This window comes from Diadema antillarum, unplaced genomic scaffold (genome assembly GCF_040938485.1).
Source record: "Diadema antillarum isolate AM-2024a unplaced genomic scaffold, OU_Dant_1.0 seq00000821_RagTag, whole genome shotgun sequence".
NCBI lineage: Eukaryota > Metazoa > Echinodermata > Echinoidea > Diadematoida > Diadematidae > Diadema > Diadema antillarum.
In genome coordinates this window covers 816,020-838,631 of record NW_027271698.1, presented here as the reverse complement: position 1 = coordinate 838,631, position 22,612 = coordinate 816,020, and the positions used below count along the sequence as shown (strand labels likewise).

Sequence of the window (22,612 nt, the reverse complement as noted above, 5' to 3'; positions counted from 1 at the left end):
CCTCCGGCATCATAACTTCCAACGGATCCCATATCACGCTACGGGTGTCAGCCCCTTTAGGAAAACATCACTAAAGAGATACAAGAGAAGTAGTGGAGGCATACGTACTGTGGGTACTTGCAACATCCTAACGTAGAATACGCCAACACGAATTCTAACTCTTAATAATTTTCCACTCACCTGAATGCTGAAACACCAGAGCAGGAACTGTAACAATCTGAGGAGATGAAAAAAGAAAATGACGATTATTATTGAAAAGAAATGAAGGTGGCGATCATATCTGCAATGTCTTTGAAGAATGCATTTTAGAGGGGGGTAGGAGGGGGAGTCTACATGATAGGAAAATGACTACCCTCTCCCTCCCCCCCCCCCCCATCCCTTCCCACCAGCCACGTGCGGAACTCGCTTTGATTGAGCCGATGTCATCACATGGTAGCGAGAATAGCATTCTCTAGCGATGAAAGGAGAACGGTGGGTTGGTAGAGAGGGGGAGAGAGGGAACAGAAGTGAATTGAGAAGCCTGTAGTTCGAAGACAGGAGGGGCGGTACGATTATCGGGGTGGATCAGGGTGTAAGAAAAACATACGAACGGGTTGCTTACATGGTTGTAGTGATTTGTCGTACTTGCATCGCTGCACAGTGAAGCGCAGGCAACGCTGCGTTCAGGTGATTGAGGTTATTCCGAGTTATGGCGCGAAATGTTGTCGGCAGCCGCGGTAGAGGGGCATCAGAGGGCTTCTGGTGGCAAGCAAAGGCGACCGATCTGTGCACAGTCCGCGAACCCGACTGAGCAGGCATGGACAAAGAGCATGGATAATAGCCCAAATATTTGCATACGCGCGGCTTTTGAATGTCATATCATACAAGTTCTCAAGTGTCCGCCAGCCGATAAATCATAATTGTAATTCGTTCTCACGTGGGAACTTCCCCTCCCCCCAAAGCCGCTGACGAGGGGGATACCGTCCGGTGAAAATCGCGGGCGGTTGCAAATCCGGAAAGCGCGTCGCGACGTCCGGTCGGCTGGCAGAAAGAAGTCCACCAAGAGTATCGATATCTGATCAGAAATCACGACACAAATCTTCCCAGCGGGTCATGGCTGTGGACTTTTTTTCCAACTATCACATCCATGGCTTCGCGTGCGAAAAAAAATTGTAAATCGAAGAAGACGTGGGCGACTGTTTTGTAACAGTGATTATTCCCTCATGCTCAGGAAGATATGAACACGATCATGATTACGTGAATGCTTCGTGGACGGTGATCAGACAACTCGTATCCGCGAGTGGCGCTCCTCCTTTATAGGAGTCAGGAGTGGAGTGCTGCGATGAGTAAGCCCCGCTGGCAGCATTCACTGCCGAGCATGTGGTGCAACTCTAAACATGTGTCCGCGGCTCTCTCTCTCTCCTCCCAGCCCGGATAGGCAAGGAAGTGCTTGGACAACCATAGACATCATTATAAATGAGACAGCAGCGTTCCGGCGAGGTTTTCACCCATCGCGAGCCGAGGAGGACCGCCCCTATGGGGGTGGGTACCAGAAAGCTACTCAACCGTTCCCAGCCAGCTCGGCAACATCAAGCTTATTCATGCATGAGTGTAACACTGGCGGAATGAAATTAGCTCATCACTCATTCACAACCCGTCAAGTCAAGAGCTACTCGCCGGATCCCCCGCCAATTAGGGGCGTTTGTGATGCACTCATTTTCATCCCAAACCACTTGCCTCTCGAATTCATCGCGCAACGGGGGAGGGCAGTAAGAAAACTTCACCTCAATCTCCACATATTCCTTCATCTCTTCTTTCTCCCTCCACCCCCCCCCCCCTCTCTCTCTCTCTCTCTTCTCTCGTACTTTTACACGGTTTTTGATCGCCAGTTTGCTTCCACGATCTCTCTGGCGGAAAATCGTTTACAAGTGTTTGCTCACAATAGCATTATGCAGCTAGAGGAGGCGCTAAATATTGTCATTGTAGCTCCATGAATCGGATCAGGAGGGTTCGTCGGAGGGGGGACACGGAAGGGTAATCAAGGGTTTCATGCTACAAGAGTATAACAGTCGCATGACGTCAGATATTCTTCCACATGCTTTTTTTCGCACATCTTATCCTTTGCCTCCCTGATGATAATTTCCATAAATTCAATACATGACACATAAGTGTTGCGATAAGTAGAAAGCGTCTACCTCTCATGTGTAACGGACGCCCAGACTTAGGGGATAAACATAAACACGCACTCGGACACACACTATACATGCGCACAAATCGATCCCCACCGCAGGAGGGAGGTCATTTTACAACCTCTCCCGAAATCCGCTCATCAACCATTAGCGACTGTCGCACAATTAAAAACTTGATTAGGACGTATAACACTGCCAATATAACCAAAGTGGATGTTTCGAGATACGACAGACCTCTCTATCAAGTATGGAAATCGATGACAATCTTCATTAAGTTGGACAAAATCCATCCACAGTGACATTGGTTAAGATTAACAGACACAATGTCATGCCGAGTATATGACTCTCTCAATTAAGTACCAATATACACACACCTGCCGTGAACTCGAGTGTCGCTGAATTCCGCTAATTGGGATGTGCAGTTCGGTTATGAGTGCATTAACAGCGTTCCAAAATCCCTCTTTAGTTCCCCTCTTCTTGCATTTTTTTACCCCTCTACCCTTGTGTCAGCGCTAAAAGGTTCCATCCAAGACCGGGTTGGATCTTCTCGGATACGTGTTTCATCGACCCATCGGAAATTGCTCGCAAACTTGTATAGACAGTTCGGGCCTGGACTTTGCCATGACTCTTTTTTTTCTGCCATCCACATGGCTTTACTTCCTCTCTGCCAACCCGCTAAGCTAACACAGGGCCGGATAAAGAATATTTTAAGGGAAGGGGGATGCCAACGCGCAGGCAGGGTATGCGGTTCTGTTGTAAGGCAGCAGGAAAAAAAAAATCACCCCTCTTGTTGTTTAGAGGATTTTTTTTTTTCACACTCCCCCTAAGGAGTTTTATCTATAACTGCTCTTTGCGTCTCCACAGGAAAAGCTAGAAAATGTCATGCCCATGGTGAAAGGAACCGAGTTGTAGGGAACCTTCCAACGTGCAACATCATGGATACCTGCTGTTAACCTGCAAGTCCTCTTGCCCATATCATACAGGACACGATATAAGTACTGTGGGAAAGCGTCCAACCTAGACATTATAGAACACCAGGAGTGAATAAATGAGTTATGAATATTCATTTAAAATCATCTAAAACCCGTTAACTTTGCTTAGTGAGTGGTCTTTTAATCACAATGGCGTCTTCGGTATTAAGATATACAACATTAAATAATTATAAGTTAAAGACAGAGTCCTGAGTCATACAGACAGTTTTTTTTTTCAATTATCATCCGTAACAATAATCTTAAAGATTGAAGCTGTTGATGCATTTTGAATTGGGAGGTGCATTTTTGAATAACACATAATCTCGCAACAACAAAAAATGATAGAAATGATGGATGAATTGTGGTGATAATTTTATTCCTTCTCTATGATCAGCAATTCAACATTTCCATCAGACAAGAAAGGTACAAGAAAACGTATTTTTGGATGAGACATTAAAGAATCACAAAGCGAGTGTCCGTGATGATGAAATTTGATCTCTAATCTGTCACAGCTTATATTTTGACATTCAAAGATTTCTTTGCAGGGAGATTTTCGTGAATGTTTGAAATTCAGATTCCAAGGGCATTAGACTGTTGAATGATTAATAGCTTCAACTGAATTAAAATACTCTACTACAAACTATTGATTTGCCTGAATACCGAAAGCCCTGAAATCTTCCAGAATAACCCAATCCAACATAAGACGGTTATTGATTGTACAATAACAAACGAACAGATAAATACATAGGATGAAAATGACAGAACAAAGTTTCATAATGACAGAAATACCAATGTACCTTATACGGACAATTCAGAGAATCTAAAAAGGTGATATAGCAACTATAGCAGTATACAGTATTACAATGTGCCCAATCAAACGGGATATCTGATGAAATATCAAAATATAGTTACAACATGCTGGAGGTGTGTGTGTAGCGTGAAACTCTTAAAGTTGAGAACTTCCAAAATTGCTCACAATTGGCGAAAACGGTAATGGTAACTTTTCCACGCCATCACTTCACTGTATGAGCTTTAGGCAGAGGCGCAGACTAACATCCTTCATAAGTAATGGATAGAAGGAATGCGACGTTAAACTAAAAAGAGACAAGCAAATGAAACATCAACAACAAAACAAAAACCCGCTAATCCCTCTATCGCAGGTATCACAGTCTACGATTGATAGGCGAGTAACATCCGACCAACATCAACGTACAGGTGTAAGACGCACTATGATTCAGACACACGTGTAAGGTTCAGACAAGTTAAAGGGGAAGGCTAGTAACTGATCAGTGGGAATCAGTGGAAATGCTGGGAGATGATTGTTCCAATCCTTATGGGATTCATTCAAGAGTTCATTGTATATCTGTTGTTGTGTGAAAATTATTTGCTTCAGAATGGTCTCAAATTCAAGTAATGTGCAGTTTAATGCTTCCAGGTTAGCGTCCCTGGTCAGTGACGGAGCATTAATCTGCACATTACTTAAATATGAGACCGTTCTAAAGCAAATCATTTTCACACAACAATAGATATACAATGAACTCTTGAATGAATCCCATAAGGATTGGAACAATCATCTCCCAGCATTTCCACTGATTTCCACTGATCAGTTACTAGCCTTCCCCTTTAAGAGTTAACAAACAGTGAGACCGTTATAGACGCGGCTTTTCTTTCTTCTTTTGTGTGTTGTTACATTGGAGTATCTAAGTATAAATAGCTCCTTTTCTCTTTGGTTTGCGTTGTATATTTTCATTATCTCTCTCTCTCTCTCTCTTTCTCTCTCTCCGTCCGCGCAATTTACATCTGAGCAACTTTTGCCAATACTGTCGTGTTCTTTAAAAATATTGATATCATTACAGAGCTTCGTAATAAAAGTTTTGAGACACATCTTTCTTTTTTCTTTTTGTGGTCCCAATTCACGTTCAATTGACAGCATTGATATGATGGGAAATATACGAGGTGGAGGCATTCTTTTTCTCTGTGGCGGTATTGATAAATCGATCGGGTTGCAGATAAAAACAGCGATAGCTCGAAAAAAAAAAGAAGAAAGATTACTCAAGAAAATGTCACGAGTTTAAAGAGGATGGCGTCCAACAAGTCCAATGAATGGTTCAAACACTCAATGTATCGAATCTTTCTCGAATGTGAACAATGCCCCCTATTTAGTTATATGAAGGGTGTGTCATGTCATGTTGTGTGTATGCATCGTAAGGAAGAGTCCACAAAACAATCGCATAACGACCAAAGGTATATTTATATTTCATGTAAATAGTGTGCTATCAATATGTCTAGGGTCAAAATCACGACTTTTGGTTGTTCAAATTTTGCTAAAGGATCGCCTCTACATTTGTCCAGGAGTTGATCACATTTACGTTTAATGGTATTCGCTGATGACTGTGCCAGAGATAAAAAGACGTTGTTTGTAAACGTCAGAAACACACCCACTAACACAACTCATTAGTCCAAACGTGACAAGATACTGGGAATGTAGTGAATGAGCTTCGTTTTATTCAAGTATCCCCACTAAATATTGGAGTGTATGTCAATAAATCTGTTTTCGTTGAGATAAAGATGGAATTGTAACCTGCGATAAGGTGAGAGTAGGTGGTGTATTCTGTGTAGTGCTCTGCAGAGTGGACCCTTAAAGGAGACCTCCAGATGATTTTCAGACTTTTACATTTGAACAACTGTAAATTAGTTATACTGAATACATAGTTTCAGAATTCAAAGTGACTGGGTTGAGGAATAAGAATGTTTTCAAAATTTACAACAAATTGCAATGAACAAGGATGATGACATGGCAGCCTCACAATAAGAATGCATGAGTTGGGGCTCAAGGAAGCAGAAGAAAAGAAGAAGCCATGCATAGATTCTGCACAGGTGAACTTGTCAAGCACGTGGTATTGTAGTAATGGGATTACACTGCTACATTTCTGAAATATGTGAGGCTCCTACATATGTCATTAACACTGTTCAGTGTAATTTGCTTAAATTTTTTCAGAGTATTGTTTCTCTGCTCAAGTACCACAATAAATTCCACAAATCTATACATGGAGCTGTCGAGTTATGTACTACATTATGTGAAATTATGAAAATCGTCTGGAATGCCCCTTTAAAAAGAGATTCCAGATTCGACTCCCGCCGGTGGGCAGTTAGTGAGTACGAATATATGGCATGGCGCATGGTTATAATAGTGACCGGGTCATAAGGCAAAAAAAGTGTTATCAATGATGAAGCCACTAAAAGTTTACAAGATATTATAACATCTGATGCAGGGAATTCCATGCCCCTTTAAAACCGACAGTCGTGCGACTGAGAACAGTAATATATTCATAATAATATGTGAATTATCATTTTGGTTACAATTCATCCCACTTAACTTTGAATCTAGAATAATCAAGCTAATTCTCGCCGTCCAGCCTACACCCCACCTCCTCCTCCTCCTATTCCCCTTCCAGGTAAAACAAACACACACATACATACATACATATACACACGCATACATACATGAATACATACATACATGAATACATACACAAGCACCAATAGCGAAACATGTCATGGCATACTAGTAGTTCAGAGACGTAATTCACGTTCAAGTTCTTTAAATAATGCGTAAAACACCTGATGTGATAAGATAGGAGATAAGATCTCATGACCTATTGTCGTTTGTGTATCATCATCCTGGAATGTGACATTTAAAGAGGTTGTTAAGGCGTATAAAATGTGGGTCACGAACGTAAGTTTAATGAAACACACTTGACTGCAAGAAAACGTGACGCGAATAGTACGGGAAATATGGACAGAAGTACCATGCGCAAGCAAAAAATGATGACACAAGTCGGAATCTTCAATTGACCAAAGATATATACTCTTATCAAAACTCCAAGAAGTCCCATGCATAACTTACATACCTCTTCGTGTATCATTAACCGAGACAATATTGACTCTCGAGTCAGACAGGAATATGTGTTTTCCTGGGCAATGGAATGGGGAACGAAAAGTATCGGACAAGGGGAAGCAACAACAACAGAGATTATACAGAGCACGTCGGGATGCTCGCCAATTACCTGCACCACTCTTTCGTCACGATTCGACCACGGTTTCGCTTCGCTGCTTCCGGAACAGAGTTTCTCTCCGCCCAAGTTCAATTTCGGGTGACGGCCTTACGTCACAATCAAATTACGACAGTCTCCGTAAAGAAAGACACCTATAGGCGCAAGCTAATGTGCATATATATATATATATATATATATATATATATACATATATATATATATATATATATATGTGTATACGTGTGTGGGTGCGTGTGTGTGACTGTGTGTCTATTTCTGTATGATTCTGCGTAAACCGTCCCCCTTTTGCTTTACCGCTTTGAAAAGTGCCCGTGGTTATTCTTCAATAAACATCGGGTTAATGCAATATTTTGGGATGAGTGTTTTGTTAGTTAGCAGGTTTCGGCGCGGTCGCTGATTGTCATGGACGGGGAAACAAATATTAAAACAAGCGTTTGCTCGGCTAACACCTTAGAGCAAAGACTATTTACGCAAAAATACCGTGATTTGAGAGGGCCCTGATTGCATTTCCTGATGAATAAAAATATCATATCTCGAGCCTATTGTCACGGGCATACATAAGACTAAGAATGCTGTCTCTGTTTAATAAACGCATGTTTGCCCGCACCAAATATTAGCCATATCTCTTGCTCTCATTTTTTTCCGTTACCCTTCTCTACCTATTTTCTTTCTCTCTCTCTCTGTCCGTCAGAGGGGCCAAAGTTCAGACCTTTACAATATTTCGTGGCTTTCATGAAGAACTCTGGCACGTTTGACGGTTTCCGGGGAGATATATCCCTGGATACCGGAAATTCATTCTACGAGTGATTTTAGACACTTTTAGCAGGACCATAAGAGTAAACTAACGATTTGTAACCATTAATACTTCATAAAACTATCGCTTATCGGTGATAGGAGGGATATCTGTTAGGACTTCGTTGATAAAAAGTCATGCAATGACAGCAATACTGCATATTTCAGATTTTCGTAAATTAATATCGCTGCACAATGATGATTGACACATTGACGCTTTATTGATCAACGCCAATCATAGTTTCCTTATCTGTCTGTAATCTTTACAGCTATTTTTTCTCTGTGTCTCTCTGTTTCTTTTGCACTTCTATGACACACTCCAGAAAGGAAGGTAAAGACCTGATTTGTCTGCGATTGTGTGCGGAACGAAGTATGCTTTACATTTTAGTCTCTCCCCCCCCCCCCCTAAATAAATCCAAATCTTCTTGGATAGGAGTCGACTGCAACTGGAGCATTTCGTATCTCGGATGGTGCTGTGACTGGGAAATCGCCTTACAAGGACTCCAGTCAAGCTTCTGGCTTTGCTACCAATCGAGCAAGTACCCCTCTTTGAGCTCTGGGAAGCAGGGAATCCTGCCTTTATATATGCTGAGCAAATTTACACAGACATGTTAGCCGAGCCATTTTCAAAAAACAACCAGAATCTCACTCGGTCATGTGGAGGGGAAAGAACCCTCGAGTTCTCCTATTTCATTCTCTCCATATGTATGTCATTCAATGTTGGAAGTGAAATCCTACCCAACTGGCGGGTGGGTGGGTGGGGGAGGGGGATTGAATAAATATCAATATGGTACTTCAGAATGGTGCTTCCTCACACTGTTTCATTTAGGTGGAAAGTTGAATAGGACGAACTCTGCTCTCTGTTGTATTAAGGGTAGGTAAATCATTACTATAGCCTCATTCTCTTCGTCGTAACGCAGACCTTGCAGCTTTTACTGTGGGATGAGATATCTTGGCAACCTGTGTTAGTGATGAATGAATTGCTGAATGATTTCGCTTTCCTTCGCCTATCAGACCTTCTTCAGCTCGCCCCGCTCATGATGTTTAACCCTTACACCATCCTCAGTTTCCTCCTTCTTCAGCACAAGTGGTGATTTTGTCGGAAGCGATGGGTTAAAGTGGCATTGCCGTTTCACGGTATATACCGACGAAGGCATAAGGCGCTGGGATAGCAGGCAAGTGTAAGAGCAAGACCCCCTGAAAGCTCTCGCCCAAAGTATTAAAGATTGTGTGCCGTCAGTACATAGAGCTCTATGGTTAGAGCATTCAGCAGGACATGAATGCATAAATTAACCATGGAGCTATATACAACACATGAGTAAATTATGACTCTGCACTACTGTCTGATAAATTATATGTGACAAATTCTGAAGTATTCCGGCATAAATAGTATTTAGTAACATTTCCGGCATTTCTAATACAATTGTATAATTCCCCCTTAAGTTTGCATTGGATTTCTTAACGTGAATAGTTCGAGTTTGAAGAACTCGTGTACTCATGGTACTAGAAAGGAGAACAATAAGTACCGTACTGACCTATAATCATAATGATATTGTTATTTCTTAAAAATTGTAGGCATTTAAGGAATGAATGATGTCTTATCAGGTAACAATTAAGTTGGCAGCACGAATTGATCTCACAAACTGTTAGAAGGACTGTTATCTCCAGCTAAAGTGGTTACATTTCAAACGTACTATACACAACACACGCGCATACAGCATACACGCCGCGCACTCAAACAAACAAACAAACAAACAAACAAGCAAATAAGCAGATAAGCAGGCAAAATATTTCCCACATATAAGAATTCTACCTTTAAACCGGACGACTCCATAATGGTAACGGCTGAGCTAGCAAAGAATCCTGTACTGTACTTATTTCAACACGTTTTAGTACTTCCCCCACACATGCTGGATTGTGTTAGCTGGGCATCTCGCTCTGTGCTGCACTGTCGTCGATAGCCGACTGGTGCAAATGATTTAATCACGAGGGATCGTTAAAACATCGTGACTAATGACAATTGTGACCCGAAAGAAAGAAGAAATGAGAGACTTAAGTCCTATGAGCCTGTTATTGCATTTTGTCAAACTTATCCTGTTACGACGTCAGCGTCGTCTGTTTATATATTTTGTTTTATTCTCTCCTCATCTCTCAATAATATAGATATATATCTGTCTGTCTGTCCGTCTGTTTGTCCTTTTCTGGCATATCCATGCGTGTATCAGAAACAGATAATCGCACGCAGCTGTTATGACACACACACACACACACACACACACACCACACACCCTCTCTCTCTTTCACTCTGTTCATGAGATATATAGAATTATATAAGCCATTGAATAGAATTATATGATATCTTCTGGGACAGCTTTAAATGCAAAATAAAACCTGACAAAACGACGGCAATGAAATCTTTCCTTGAAATGAAATAGTTTTGTCTGCTTAGTATACTGTTGTTGTTAGAACTTCAATTTTAGAGAAGATCTGATGGAGCATTATCACGCTCTGGGGTAGGTCTGGACTGTTTCACTCTATGAAAGCGTGAAACTGTCTCCGCCGAGAGCTGTACTTTTCCTCAAACCACACCCGAACTTCAATTATCTCTCATAGCTACCATCTCCACCATCAAACACGAGAACAGAACCACATCAACCGTTCTTTTTTTTTTATCCCCCACTTCACGGAGTCAAACCCTGACGACCAATCGGGCCGAGCGCTTCGACTATCAAGTCCAAGCTTAATTGACACTTTGCTATATACGGGTACCTCGCTCTGGCTGCCCTTGCAAAGTACTCCTAACCGCCGAACGTGGCTTTGTCAGCTTACAACCAGGTTGCTGCACTACTACTAGGAAAGTCAAGTGCGCTCCCTTTGTCTGGGCGCCAATGTCAAGAGAAGAGGGAAAGAAAATGAAGCGCTAGGAAAGCTCTTCCCTTTTGATTTTCTCTCGTTTTTTGTATCTAATGGGGATTATACGTGCTCCTCCTGACATGGGCTTAATGAGTAGTGCGACAAGGAGACAATCCATTCCAATTAGGACCCATTGTGCAGGGATAACGCGGAAGAGCGTGGAAACATGGTCACTTCAACGGACGAGTGGGTGTTCGAGGGGTGATTCATGTCCCGCCTGATAACATCAACGTTGGGAATGGGGGGCAAAGGGAAGAAGGAGGGGTAAAGAACCAACGAACAGACGGACCGAGCATGAAGAAAAATTCACCTGTCTTCATGCGTCTGTTATATTGTCCTTGTCAAGCTACATGACCTTTCATAGCTTACTGTTATTTAACTATATATAATCATTTAGGACATTAGATTATTTTGATAGGGTTTATCATCTCATCGTGTCAAACAAATAAGACAATCATGTGATATTTCAAAAAAAATAAGTGATTCTGAAGAGGTATTTTCTTTCCTTTGATGAAAGTCTGCATCAGACACTTCGTAAAATCTCTGCCTCAGTATTATAGCATACAGAATCCTACAGTGGGGTACAAGTGCTTATCAAATGCTGGGAAATATATATGTGTAATACTACTGCTACTTTTATCACGTGTATCTTGTATTACAATGGACATCATTTATATTCAGTATTCAGTCTGCAGTTACGATAGGAGACGCTTTTGTTGAGATGTGAAGACAAAACTTTAGTCTACCGAACACATATGTTTTATAACAAAAACAATGGACATTAACGGATTACTTATTTCACCATCGACCGCGACTCTTTAAAAACTAATTTGACGAAAATCTTAGGAATGATTTGCATTTTATTTAGTTTTTATAGATAAACATAAACTGTTAGAAATGTATCATTTCGTCATGGAAACTTTTACACGACGATAAATAGTACAGTACTAACGTGTTGTATTCTGAGGCAAGCTCCATCATAGTACTGAATACCTGGAAACCGTCTGTGATGACATAAGTGCATGTCATCATAGTTTTTCTCCGCCAAAAGAGCCGAGGGAATAGGGTCGTACATGATCAATGTTACGCTGTAACACCCTGCTAAGCTGAAGAGAGATCTGGGAGATCTCGTTCTTGATTGCATAAGCTGGGGGAATGCTCCTACGCAAGTGGCTCAGCTACCTTGAGTGCTAAACTTTTTTTCCTGATAATAACTGCTGATTAACCGTCGGGTGCCGAATAGCGTCGACGAAATAAGAAGAGATAAAATCTGGCCGTCCGAAAAAAACATGAAATTTGCCAAGGGGGTTTAATCCAGTGCCTTCGGTTAGCATTATCACATTAATACAACGATATGCTTATGCATGATAATGGAAACTCATGCATCATAGCTATTTCAGTATGGATTTTTACACCCAAACTCTTCATTTACATTAAGCTTATCCTTCTCGATTGTATTGAAATGAGTTGCTGTATGATTGGTGATGATAAACCAAAGGACTGCAATGGTTCCAATAATGACGACAGATATATCTGTGATAATAATTATTTAGGATTTAATTGCCCCTTAATTCTTTAAAATTTCATGACAGCGAAGGAAACATACATAAATATGTCTACATGGTGTTGTTTGCCGTTGACATTATGTGCCGATTCAAACGGATATTTCTTCAATTGTTGCCGGATAATTTCGGGGTTTTTTTACGTATTCTCTGGCAAAAGACAGCAAACAACAATACGACTTGGACATATAATGACTATCCTCGCATAAATGAACAGTTTCAAATACAGACAACGTCTTTACCTGAAACATAAGCAAGAACATGAAGTGTGTATACCGATTAGGGTAATGAGCTGCTGCGGATAGCAAAATAAAAACAGGGTGCAGCACAACAAAATCTGCTGCTCATCATACAAAAGATCAAAGATGTTGAAAAAAATAGGCAAACCAATCTATTACGAACAGAATACACTTTGGCAATTCAAAGAGCATATACGGGAAGAGTGTCGACCTGATATTGGCATGATTGTAGAGATTTGGCACGATATTAATGCCAAGGGCCAACTTTGGATGGATAGGAGATCGGAGTGTTGAGGACTCCTTTACTGGGTGTTGTACAATTGCGCTACAAGATGACATATAGATGATGATGAGATACTCACGTGGGAAGTGTAAAGATCCTCATTGTGCGCCATGTTACAGCAGGCCCTACAAGAAGGCAAGATGCTTGGGTAGCTGGTCTAGTACTCCATTCAGCCAGAATAACTACCCAGCCAGGAATCTATACGGACAAGCACGACCTGATGCGACGAAAACGCATTAACACAACCTAGAATCAAGTTGTGCTTTAAGGAACAATTTTGATTTTTTCCCCTTTTGCTGTATTAATATCCACTCTCTTCAATTCTGTTTCTGATCGGCGTAGACAAGACAAGCATGTATCCAAGCAGGGGGGCGTTGAAGTAGCGCACAGCTGCCGTTGGAAAAAGGCTGATGATCAAAACGCGTGAGTTGGACGATGAGTTTAGACGAGATTAGCTAATCGCCCCTTAGATGTGGCAGATATTGAACAATATCTCTTGCATCCTTGGAGAGCTAGAATCCCAAATTTCCAGGATAGAAAGCATATGACGAAGTGATCCGTTCTCTCTCTCCCTCGCTCCTTTGCTGGTAGTTGAGATGAAGAAAACAGCAGCTGTTCAACTGCAGGATATCTGCTTCACCTGCCTGTAAATTTGAACCGAAAAAAAATCCAAGGTCTCACGAAAAAAGTCAGCCCAAATTCATTACTTAGCTGCTTGTTTTCTTGAAGCTACACGCAGTCCCGCTTGTATTCTGGTTCGCAAACGGGGCAGCTTGCAAATGAAGTTAATTCCAAAAGAGTCAAACCTTAGCTGAGGCGTTTAAGGTTGTCCTGCTAAGCAAATCAGGAACCTCGCGATACACATGGGGAGCCAGTGCCGAAAGAGGAAGACAGAAAAGGGAAAGGGTGAGAGATAAAGAGAGAGGGTGAGAGGAAGAATGAGTGGGGGCAATGATTGTTGAGCAGCAACTCCGTAGGAAAAGTAAATCCGAATGGAACCTTGCCAAGCATTCAATTCACAGGAAAAGGGGAGCAAACGGGCTGTTTTCCTGAAGAAATCAAGAAGAGCCTCCGATTGATACGTCCCAGTTACATGTGACGGGATCTGAGAATGAGCATCGAAAGGGAGGGAGACCCGTGGCCTGCGGATAGCGCTCCTGTGTATGGTCCTACCTCAGAGGAGACTGGCGATCGAATGGACCTTGGTCGCATTCGAAGACTTCCAAAGAATCGCGCGGAGCCAAGAAGTTCGATCTGGCAAAGTGTGGCGTAGACTCGGATATGGAGAGCTGCTGGGCGTTGAGGGGAATTGAAAGAAACGCAGAAAAGAAACCAGGGGCAGGGTATATCTTTTCATAGGCAAATTCAAATAGGGGGGGGGGGGGGGGGGGGTAAGATTGAATTATTTATGCGGGGTAAGCGAGAGGTGGAGTGCAAATACGGTGCGACCTAATTGAATGAGCGTTGTTTGATGAGAAGGGGTGGGGCTTAGAGAATGAATCGGGCTCTGATTGGTTGATCATTCTTCAGCGCCAAACCTTTAAACAAGACAACTTTGAGGTATGCTGCCTGCAGGACGAATCCTCTAACCTTCGTACTCCTCCCCTCCCTGAAAGCTCGGTCGTGGTCGTTTCTCCCCGGATTATTATTAGAGCTGTAACGACTTGATATGATATGCATTTCAAGCGTAATAGCCTGGTTATCGCGCCGGCCATTCTGCTTGCAGACACTGCCCTCAAACAAAGATTGAATTATCACAAGAATGTGACGGCGTCCTGACGATTTTTTTTTTCTCCATTGGCGGAAGCGATGCGGGAAATTATCGCTGCAATATTTGTTAATCGATTTGAACAGTTTGTCCTACAATGCACTCACCAGTTGGTCTATTGCGAATGCATTAATTCGACGATGTACCTCGGCCTTTGACTAGTAATGTACTACCCAGTGTGAAGTAAGACTGAAAGAGGGCAAACGTTGTGCACTTGCCTGGCTGGAACGGTGCAAGAAGCCGGTGATCTTAATACGAGGAGAAAATATCGCGGAGATCCAAATTACCAGTCACGCCGAGCGGGTAACTGTTTCATCAGCGCTCGCAACGATTAGCCCCCGTTTGACCCGAGACACATTAACCTGCTAGGGGGTTGCGATTAATGATGCAGCAATATGAGTTAGAATACCGCGACGGAGTCATGTTGCAGAGAACGGTTAACAACATGGGCACTCATTAAACACTCGCACGGTATGTTTGCGATGTTTCAAATTAACCTTGGCTGTGACCTTCGTTTAAGAAACATGTTGTCCTAATGAAATCAACAACATTATGAAGATTAGAATAAGAAACTGCTAAATGAGCTGGCAAAACGAATTTTAAAAGAGATTTAATCCCAAAGCAACTGCACTTTGTTCGCTCTTGGCAATTACAGCAGGTTAACCTTGTAAATGGCCAATCATTAATTTAATGGAATGAACATAGGAGAACATGACAGGCGAGGTAAAACCAAACAAATTCGATTTTCTTCGATTAATGGAAAGTTTAATACCACCGCAACATCACATTCGTGTACACATTACCGTGCGGCTCGGCGAGACAGTGTTCTGTATTTTCAATAGCCCAGGCTGTTTGAGTGATTATGGTGAATATATACCATCTTTTATGAAGACATTGGAGAAATGACAGTGTATGAAGCAAGAATAACTACACATTTTTTCGCCTTATACTGGAGAGAGATAAACTAAAACTTTATAAAAAGTAAGCCTGTTATGAGCTCAGCTTTCTAAATCTACGTAATATTAAGATAAGTGTCAGTTAATGTCATGGTGAAGTTTTTTGTTTGTTTTTATCACGACTTGATTAGATATGAACAGCTCTAACGATACAGTTTACGCAAATTCATCCCCCCCCCCCCCCCTGCTTCATTAGATGTGAAAAGATCCAGCGTAACAAAAGTGTAATCGAGCAAAGCGTAAAAGAGTTCTTGTGAACCCTTGGCACATTTTGCCTTACTCACGGTGCGCCTTGAAGAAATACTTAACCAATTTGATAATGAGCTCATGTCGATTCGGGCAATAGGGGGCGATATTTCACAGCGGGTGGGCTGCACTTACGGGAGGAAGGGCGAATTTTGTTGTCATCAAAGCTTGCCCTTCGTGTCCTTGAGTGTCAAGAAAGCGAACCTGCTTAGTCTTGTCTGATGGGTCGGATAAACGGTAGAATTAGCAGAAAGCACTTGATGATCTTTAAGGTAGGCCAATGTTTTGGATAGCGGGAAGAGGAAGCGTAATTAAGGAAGGATGGCTGATAGGCAAGCATATCAAGCCGGACGGAAGAACGGTGAGAGGCGAGGAGAAAGGCCGACAGTTGGGATAGCTGCAGACAAGGCATTGAAGAGGTGATGTGAGACAGGCGAAATAAAACGACAAGAAAGGCAAGGGGGGGGGGGGTACGTGGAGGGTTCTGCCTCGAATACGAGAATGTTTGTAGAGGTTGCCGTTACAGGTTTTGCAGATCAGGGCTCTGATATAGAATAGATTCTATTAATTGCATATTTTGACATTACATGTAAACATACGGCAAACCAAGTGGTGAGCAAACATCCCATAGCAACTCATGGATCGTCCTTCCGATGACAACAGGGTCCTAGGATATGCATTATATATGTATATACATGTCTGTGTGTGTGCGTGTGTGTTTGTGAGTGTGTGTCTTGAAGGTAATGTTTACCACTGGGAGCAGTGATTTTAAACATGTTCGAGTTATCACATTTGATACATATTTGTAAGTGTTGGTCAATCGTATCACAAAACATCCTATCATAATATAAAAATTTTGCAATAAAGCCTTAAGTATAAAGAAAAATCACTAATTTTCTCACTAAACCATAACTGTAATTTTATCATACCTATTGTTCACATGTTGTATATTAAACAATACTTGCCACTGATTATACTGATCAACTTTTTAACACTGATTGTTTCTATCCCTAACTCACATTTCAGAACTATTTTGAAGCACTAATGCTGGTGTTTTTTTATTTCATCTGCAAATGGTAAAGAATGCCTTAAACATTTTAGTATAAGCGCCTGTCCTCTAAAAGGCTTTGACATTATACAACAGCATTGCCAACTACCCATTGCCACACCACGGTCAGAAGGGACAGGCTGTGTAAAATATACTTTTGAAAAAACGAAAATGCCGCGCAGGAAATCGAACCCATGAGATTTTTTTTTCATAGTCCAGAGTTTGAATTTATCTGCAGTGAAAATCCTGAGCTGGAGAGTTTTTTTTTCCATGGGCTGCTAACCTTGCTCCCTGATTTAATGTTCACTTCCTAAACAGCCTATCTTATCAATTACATCAACGTAACTTCATATCACAAAGGGAGTGCGTATAGTCGAAAGCGATTTTTGAATGATCATCGAAAATTCGACAGGAAAAAAAAAATCTAGCCACAAACGGATTACAAGCTATATGTACTATATTGTAGCTCTCGTTCACACCCACGCGCAAGAATAAATTGTCACTGGACAAAGCAATTACATGTTTCAGTATATGTTTTGTGAGACAGCACCTTTATACTTACTATGTAGTATATAGAATTATTACTCTATAGGGAGTGGAGAACGCAATACGTAATTTGGTTTTCATGTTTACATGTTTAGCAAGGTATGTCTAATGAACTTCTTCTTGATTGTATTAACTTTAAGCATTATCTACAGTAGATTTGCTCGGGTGGAAGAAAGAAAAGCTAGAAAGAGACAGACAAAAGGACAGACATCCGTGACGGCATCGACTCACCGGACAAATAGATAACATAAAAATAAGTGACAAGTGTTCCTTTAGTTTACCATGCTGATTGGTCGACTGTGAACAACTTAAAGGGATGGTATAATTTTGGTTGAGATTGGGCTTCATGTTTCCAACTTTTTTGTGTGAAATGATGAAAAACCTCCTTTGAAGTATGAAAGAGCAAAATACCCAGAGGCATTCAAAGTTTATTTGATGAAAAAAGGGTTTTAAATGGCTGAGATATCCAAAAACAAAGAGGTCCTAATAAAAGGTGAGACCCACCTCTTATTCGGACCACTTTGTTGTAACTTGTTTATAGATATCTCAGCCATTTCAAAACCGATTTTCTTCAAATAAACTCGGAATGCCTCTTGAGAATCGTATGCTCTTTTATATTTCATGAGTGGTATCTAATTATCTCGCAAAGAGTTAAAATCTGAATCCCCACCTCAGCCAAAATTAACAAAACTATACCATCCCTTCAATAGTATTCAATGGCTGAATAGGGTGCCTGCGCATACTCACATCATGTTTTTTTCTGCCTGGGTACGCTGGCACTTTATTGTCTCTACCCCCACCCGTCTTTTCCAGCACATCTCATGTGCAAGTCCTGCAACTGTTAACAGGTATATGATGGGATTTTACCGACGATTATGCACGACATTCATTCTTCTTGAACAAGTAACCGCGGTCCCTTGGGGTTTGTAACCGGCATCAGCCGAAAGTGTTATCTAGCTTAGATGTAAAGGTAGAGAGGAAAGAAGCGTGCGTGGTCCAATCCACGTCGCACTTTACGAAAAAAACAATAACAACCAAGAACAAGAAGACGACAAACCAATAAGCCACAGACGTTTAGGATCATTGCCAAAATACAAATGTCCATGACCTGGGTTTTGATAAATACGCCTGGGAGACGAAGCGACTGTTGTTATCAGTGGATGGACTGATACACCACTATCACATGACGGATAGAGCTTAACCAAACGATACCCCATAAGGAAAGGGCTTGGTTTTTGCTACATGACAGATATCCTTACACCACTCTTAATCGAATTTCTCTCTTTCATCTGAAAGGCCCCCATCTGACTTCACAAACGGACAACATTCATGCTGTCTTTTGTCGCGTTAACGCTCTTTATCGAAGATCACACAATGCAATCATGTATCGTAGATCGATATATCGCTGGCCCCTGCATGCACCCAGTCTCAACTATCGCGCGTGAATTTATTTTGTTTTGTACGGTACCTGCTGGGCTTGAGCTGCGGCCGACCCTTTGAGGCATTATCTGTGAACGTCGCCGTCCTGCTCGAAATTCACAGTGTCGCTGAACGTATGTGACTCGTAAGTGATCATACCATTCAAATAGGTCCTAACCCCATTATGTACCTTATAGTACATCAACAGTTTAAATATCTGGAACCAAAGTCATAAGGTCCACTATTTTACCTATTTTTTTATGTAATAGATTTCGACACTTAATTCGGAATCCGACTTTGAAATTTGGTAAAATCTACGCATTGCTAGCGGTCGCACACGTTGTACTTGAAGTCTGCTTAAGTCATCAGCAAACTCAACACGTTAAATGGTCCGCCCCACCCCCTCCCCCCAAAAAAGAATAATCCAAGTTAATCCAAGTTGACACACATTATAATCATACAGATGAAAATTTGATGCAGCACAAACGACGGGAATAGATTTACATTTTTAATATTTCTTTTTCAAGGCATTTCACCTCTTTTGTTCGTACGACGAAAAGCGGAGAGAAAAGAGGTTAATAAGCAAGACCCTGCGTCCTACCATTAACGGCCTTACTTTCGACATCAAGCGAACATCTCTTGCCTGTATTGATTCAGTGGGCCCGATAAATTTGAAGCAATAAACATAGGGCGTATACGCGTATCATAAAAACGCACCGGGATTTTCTATACTAGATGAATTCCGTTAACGCCATCCATCCATTATCCATTGGTTTTCCCTTCACAGAAAATCGTAGCCATAATAAAGTTATTTCTCTGACATGTGTTTTAGAGCAGAACGAGACAAACGAAAGTCTTCCCATGTTATAGCCTGGAGGTCCTTTTCTGTTAACCCTTCAAACGATCCACCATCGTATGGAGCTATGGGAAGCGCAGTCAGGAACGAAAGGGTAGTAGTAGAGCTGCTGAGAGAGAAAGTGGGAAAGATGAACGGCGGGATTCATAGGTGAATGGAAACTATGAACGAGAGATATGTGGACTTTTAATAGATTGACAGAAAAATTAAACGATAGAGTGGAGTGTTGTCGATGCATACGACGAAGACAGAAAGAAAGAGCTCAAGGAGAGAGGGAGATGGGAGTGATGGGCGCCATGTTCTTGCTCACTCTTGAGGTATAATACCCACTAGACCTATATACCCAGCGCCATATCATTTTCACATCTGAGTGATTTATACACTGCCTCCCAATTATGGGACAAGCACACAAAGCTCGACATTAATGCAGACGCACATACAACCATCGAGTACAAGAAATATTTTTCTTTTCTTCTCGTTTTGGTCTGGTTGTCTTTGGCATTGTCTCGGTCTGATGAGTATATCAGAGCTGATTCGAACTTCTCACGTGGTAGCTGGCCCATATCCGCTGTAGCTCAGCATTGTGAGACATTGAGAGTGGCACCACAGTGGTTCAGGCTATATACAGCTATAGCCTGTAGGGTGGCTGACCAACAAGGTATGCTCTGCTGTCGAGGCCAGGTGGAAATCGAGAGACAACTGATCGAGGTAAGTTTGTTCAGAGTATTGGCTGATGCACACACACACACACACACACACACACACACACACACACACACACACGATCACACATCTCCACATTCACGTGAAATTATCAGACGAGCAGACGATCGAAGGTCAATTTTTTGACAGTCATAAGGTGACGTCCGAACCCAGATTTATAGGTCGAGATGATATCATGTGTATAATGGAACGCTAACAAACTTCACCCTTTCCTTTTAAACAATATTGCCTCTTCCCTCAATTGATAATCCAGTCCCCATATGGCGAATATCTTTTCTTCTATTATGACATGTCTTGCCTTGGCAAGGACAGATGACATGTGGAGTCATCAGTTAAAGAAATAAAAATGATGGTATGTCGTAGTAAAAACTTTCAATCAAATTCTGGTAACGAAGATGAATTCAGAACTTGGATACAAACTGGTTGTGGTTGGCTTTGTGATCGATCCACTATTTTTGAAAGATTTTGAAACTTGATAAATGTCATAAAGATTCGAGGATTATGAGATAAACGAGAACGGTAAAATTTCGTCAAAGAATATTCAATGTTGTATATTACCGACTGTCAAACTGTGGGACTTCAAATAATAATTACGTAGTTCTGTGGTTGGGTTTCCAGTAGTTTGTACACACCTTGTCTAGCGGATTTGTCACCTTTTTTTTCATAGATTCGGAAGATGTAAAAATAATGACTTACAGCCTACTATGTCAAGAAAACAAAACTAAAAACACTGATAAGATATCCCCAGAGTTTCATTCCAAGGGAAAACCACAAGAACCCATCAACAAGGAAAACCACTTGCCTTGGAATCCTATAGCAATATGTACAGATGCAAAAGAATGAGCTGTAAGCTAAGCATTAAAAGCTGAAGTGTAGAAGAAAAATCATTACATCGTGGAGTATCTCCAGCCGTACCGACATGATATAAACCAACGCTAGTTTTGAGTCAGAATCGATAAATACCGTCTTAATCAGATAAAAAGATACCGGAAGTGCCCGCACAGCTGAGGCGGAAGCTGTCGTCTAGGTTAATGCCAATGGCAGAAGGACGGTGATGGGAAGATGTGTCCTTTTAAGGCTTCTTTTCGACGAATTTCAGTTCGTTGACCTGTCACCTACATCTTGTATTTTACTTTTCTCCGCAGGGGGTGCCTATAATGTGTTCGGAGTGGGCTATGCCAGTTTATTCGGTGTTGCTTGCTTGGACATTGTGTAGTTTTGTTTTTTCTTATGGGGGGGGGGTTGCACTAGTGAGGTAACATGAACATACATTCCTGATAATTACAGTGTGTTCATGTTCAGAGACTTCGTTCGGTAAAAAAAAAACAAAAACAAAAACAGCACCATGTATGGGAGAACTGCTCTGGTGTACAAGGCAGATGACTCGCATCAACAAACAAAAAAAAAATTAAAAAAAATCGTGGCTGGTAGAGAACTGTATGAGATCGATGATAATAATAACAATTATGACATTGACAGCATCACTGCCAATGACAATATGACCGAAAATTTTGAAGATAATCATATCATATCACATCGACATTACTGATTATAATGACAGAAAGAAAATGTAGAAGATGAATTGAACTAATGTAGTGTATTGTATATAGAGGGATAAAAAGATTATTAATACGGAAATTGATAAAAAATATATATAGCGTTATAGAATAAAATATGATAGGTACTAATCGTTCTAATGGCATAGAATCAAACACGAGTCAAGCACGAGCCCCGGGTATTGCGAATCGATAAAAAGAACTAAGATAATTTACAATGCTATGGTTTCCTTTAGGAGCATACAAGCACAATACATTTGAGGTCAGCGTATCTATTCCGAACTTCTTGAGAAGAATTGCCCACACGCAAATCTGCTATTCCAATCGGTGCCTTTCCTGCCTTTAACTATTGTTGACAGGAAACAAAAATAAACAAAAAATGCAATAGCGCTTGATTTAGTTGATAGTAAACTATATTATATGAGATATACTGGTGGTTTTTGGCGGGGAAGTTGGCAGCGAAAAAAAAAACCCTGTTTGACACATTTCC

At 41.3% G+C, this 22,612-nt stretch overlaps 1 protein-coding gene across 3 annotated transcripts in view; it reads right to left on the bottom strand.

The window, feature by feature from the left end:
- LOC139739863 (fibroblast growth factor 8b-like) overlaps nt 1-22,612 on the bottom strand; it is a 72,384-nt gene that overhangs the window by 38,143 nt on the left and 11,629 nt on the right. The window contains exons 1-2 of one of the 3 annotated variants that reach the window (XM_071650466.1): nt 13,084-13,826; nt 181-217 (exon numbers count right to left, since the gene is read on the bottom strand). In XM_071650466.1, the coding sequence (XP_071506567.1) occupies nt 181-217; nt 13,084-13,106 (60 nt within the window). In that variant the 5' untranslated portion in view covers nt 13,107-13,826. Of the gene's footprint in view, nt 1-180; nt 218-601; nt 730-13,083; nt 13,827-22,612 lie in introns of those variants that run through there. The other 2 variants (XM_071650465.1, XM_071650467.1) reach the window with 2 other exon arrangements.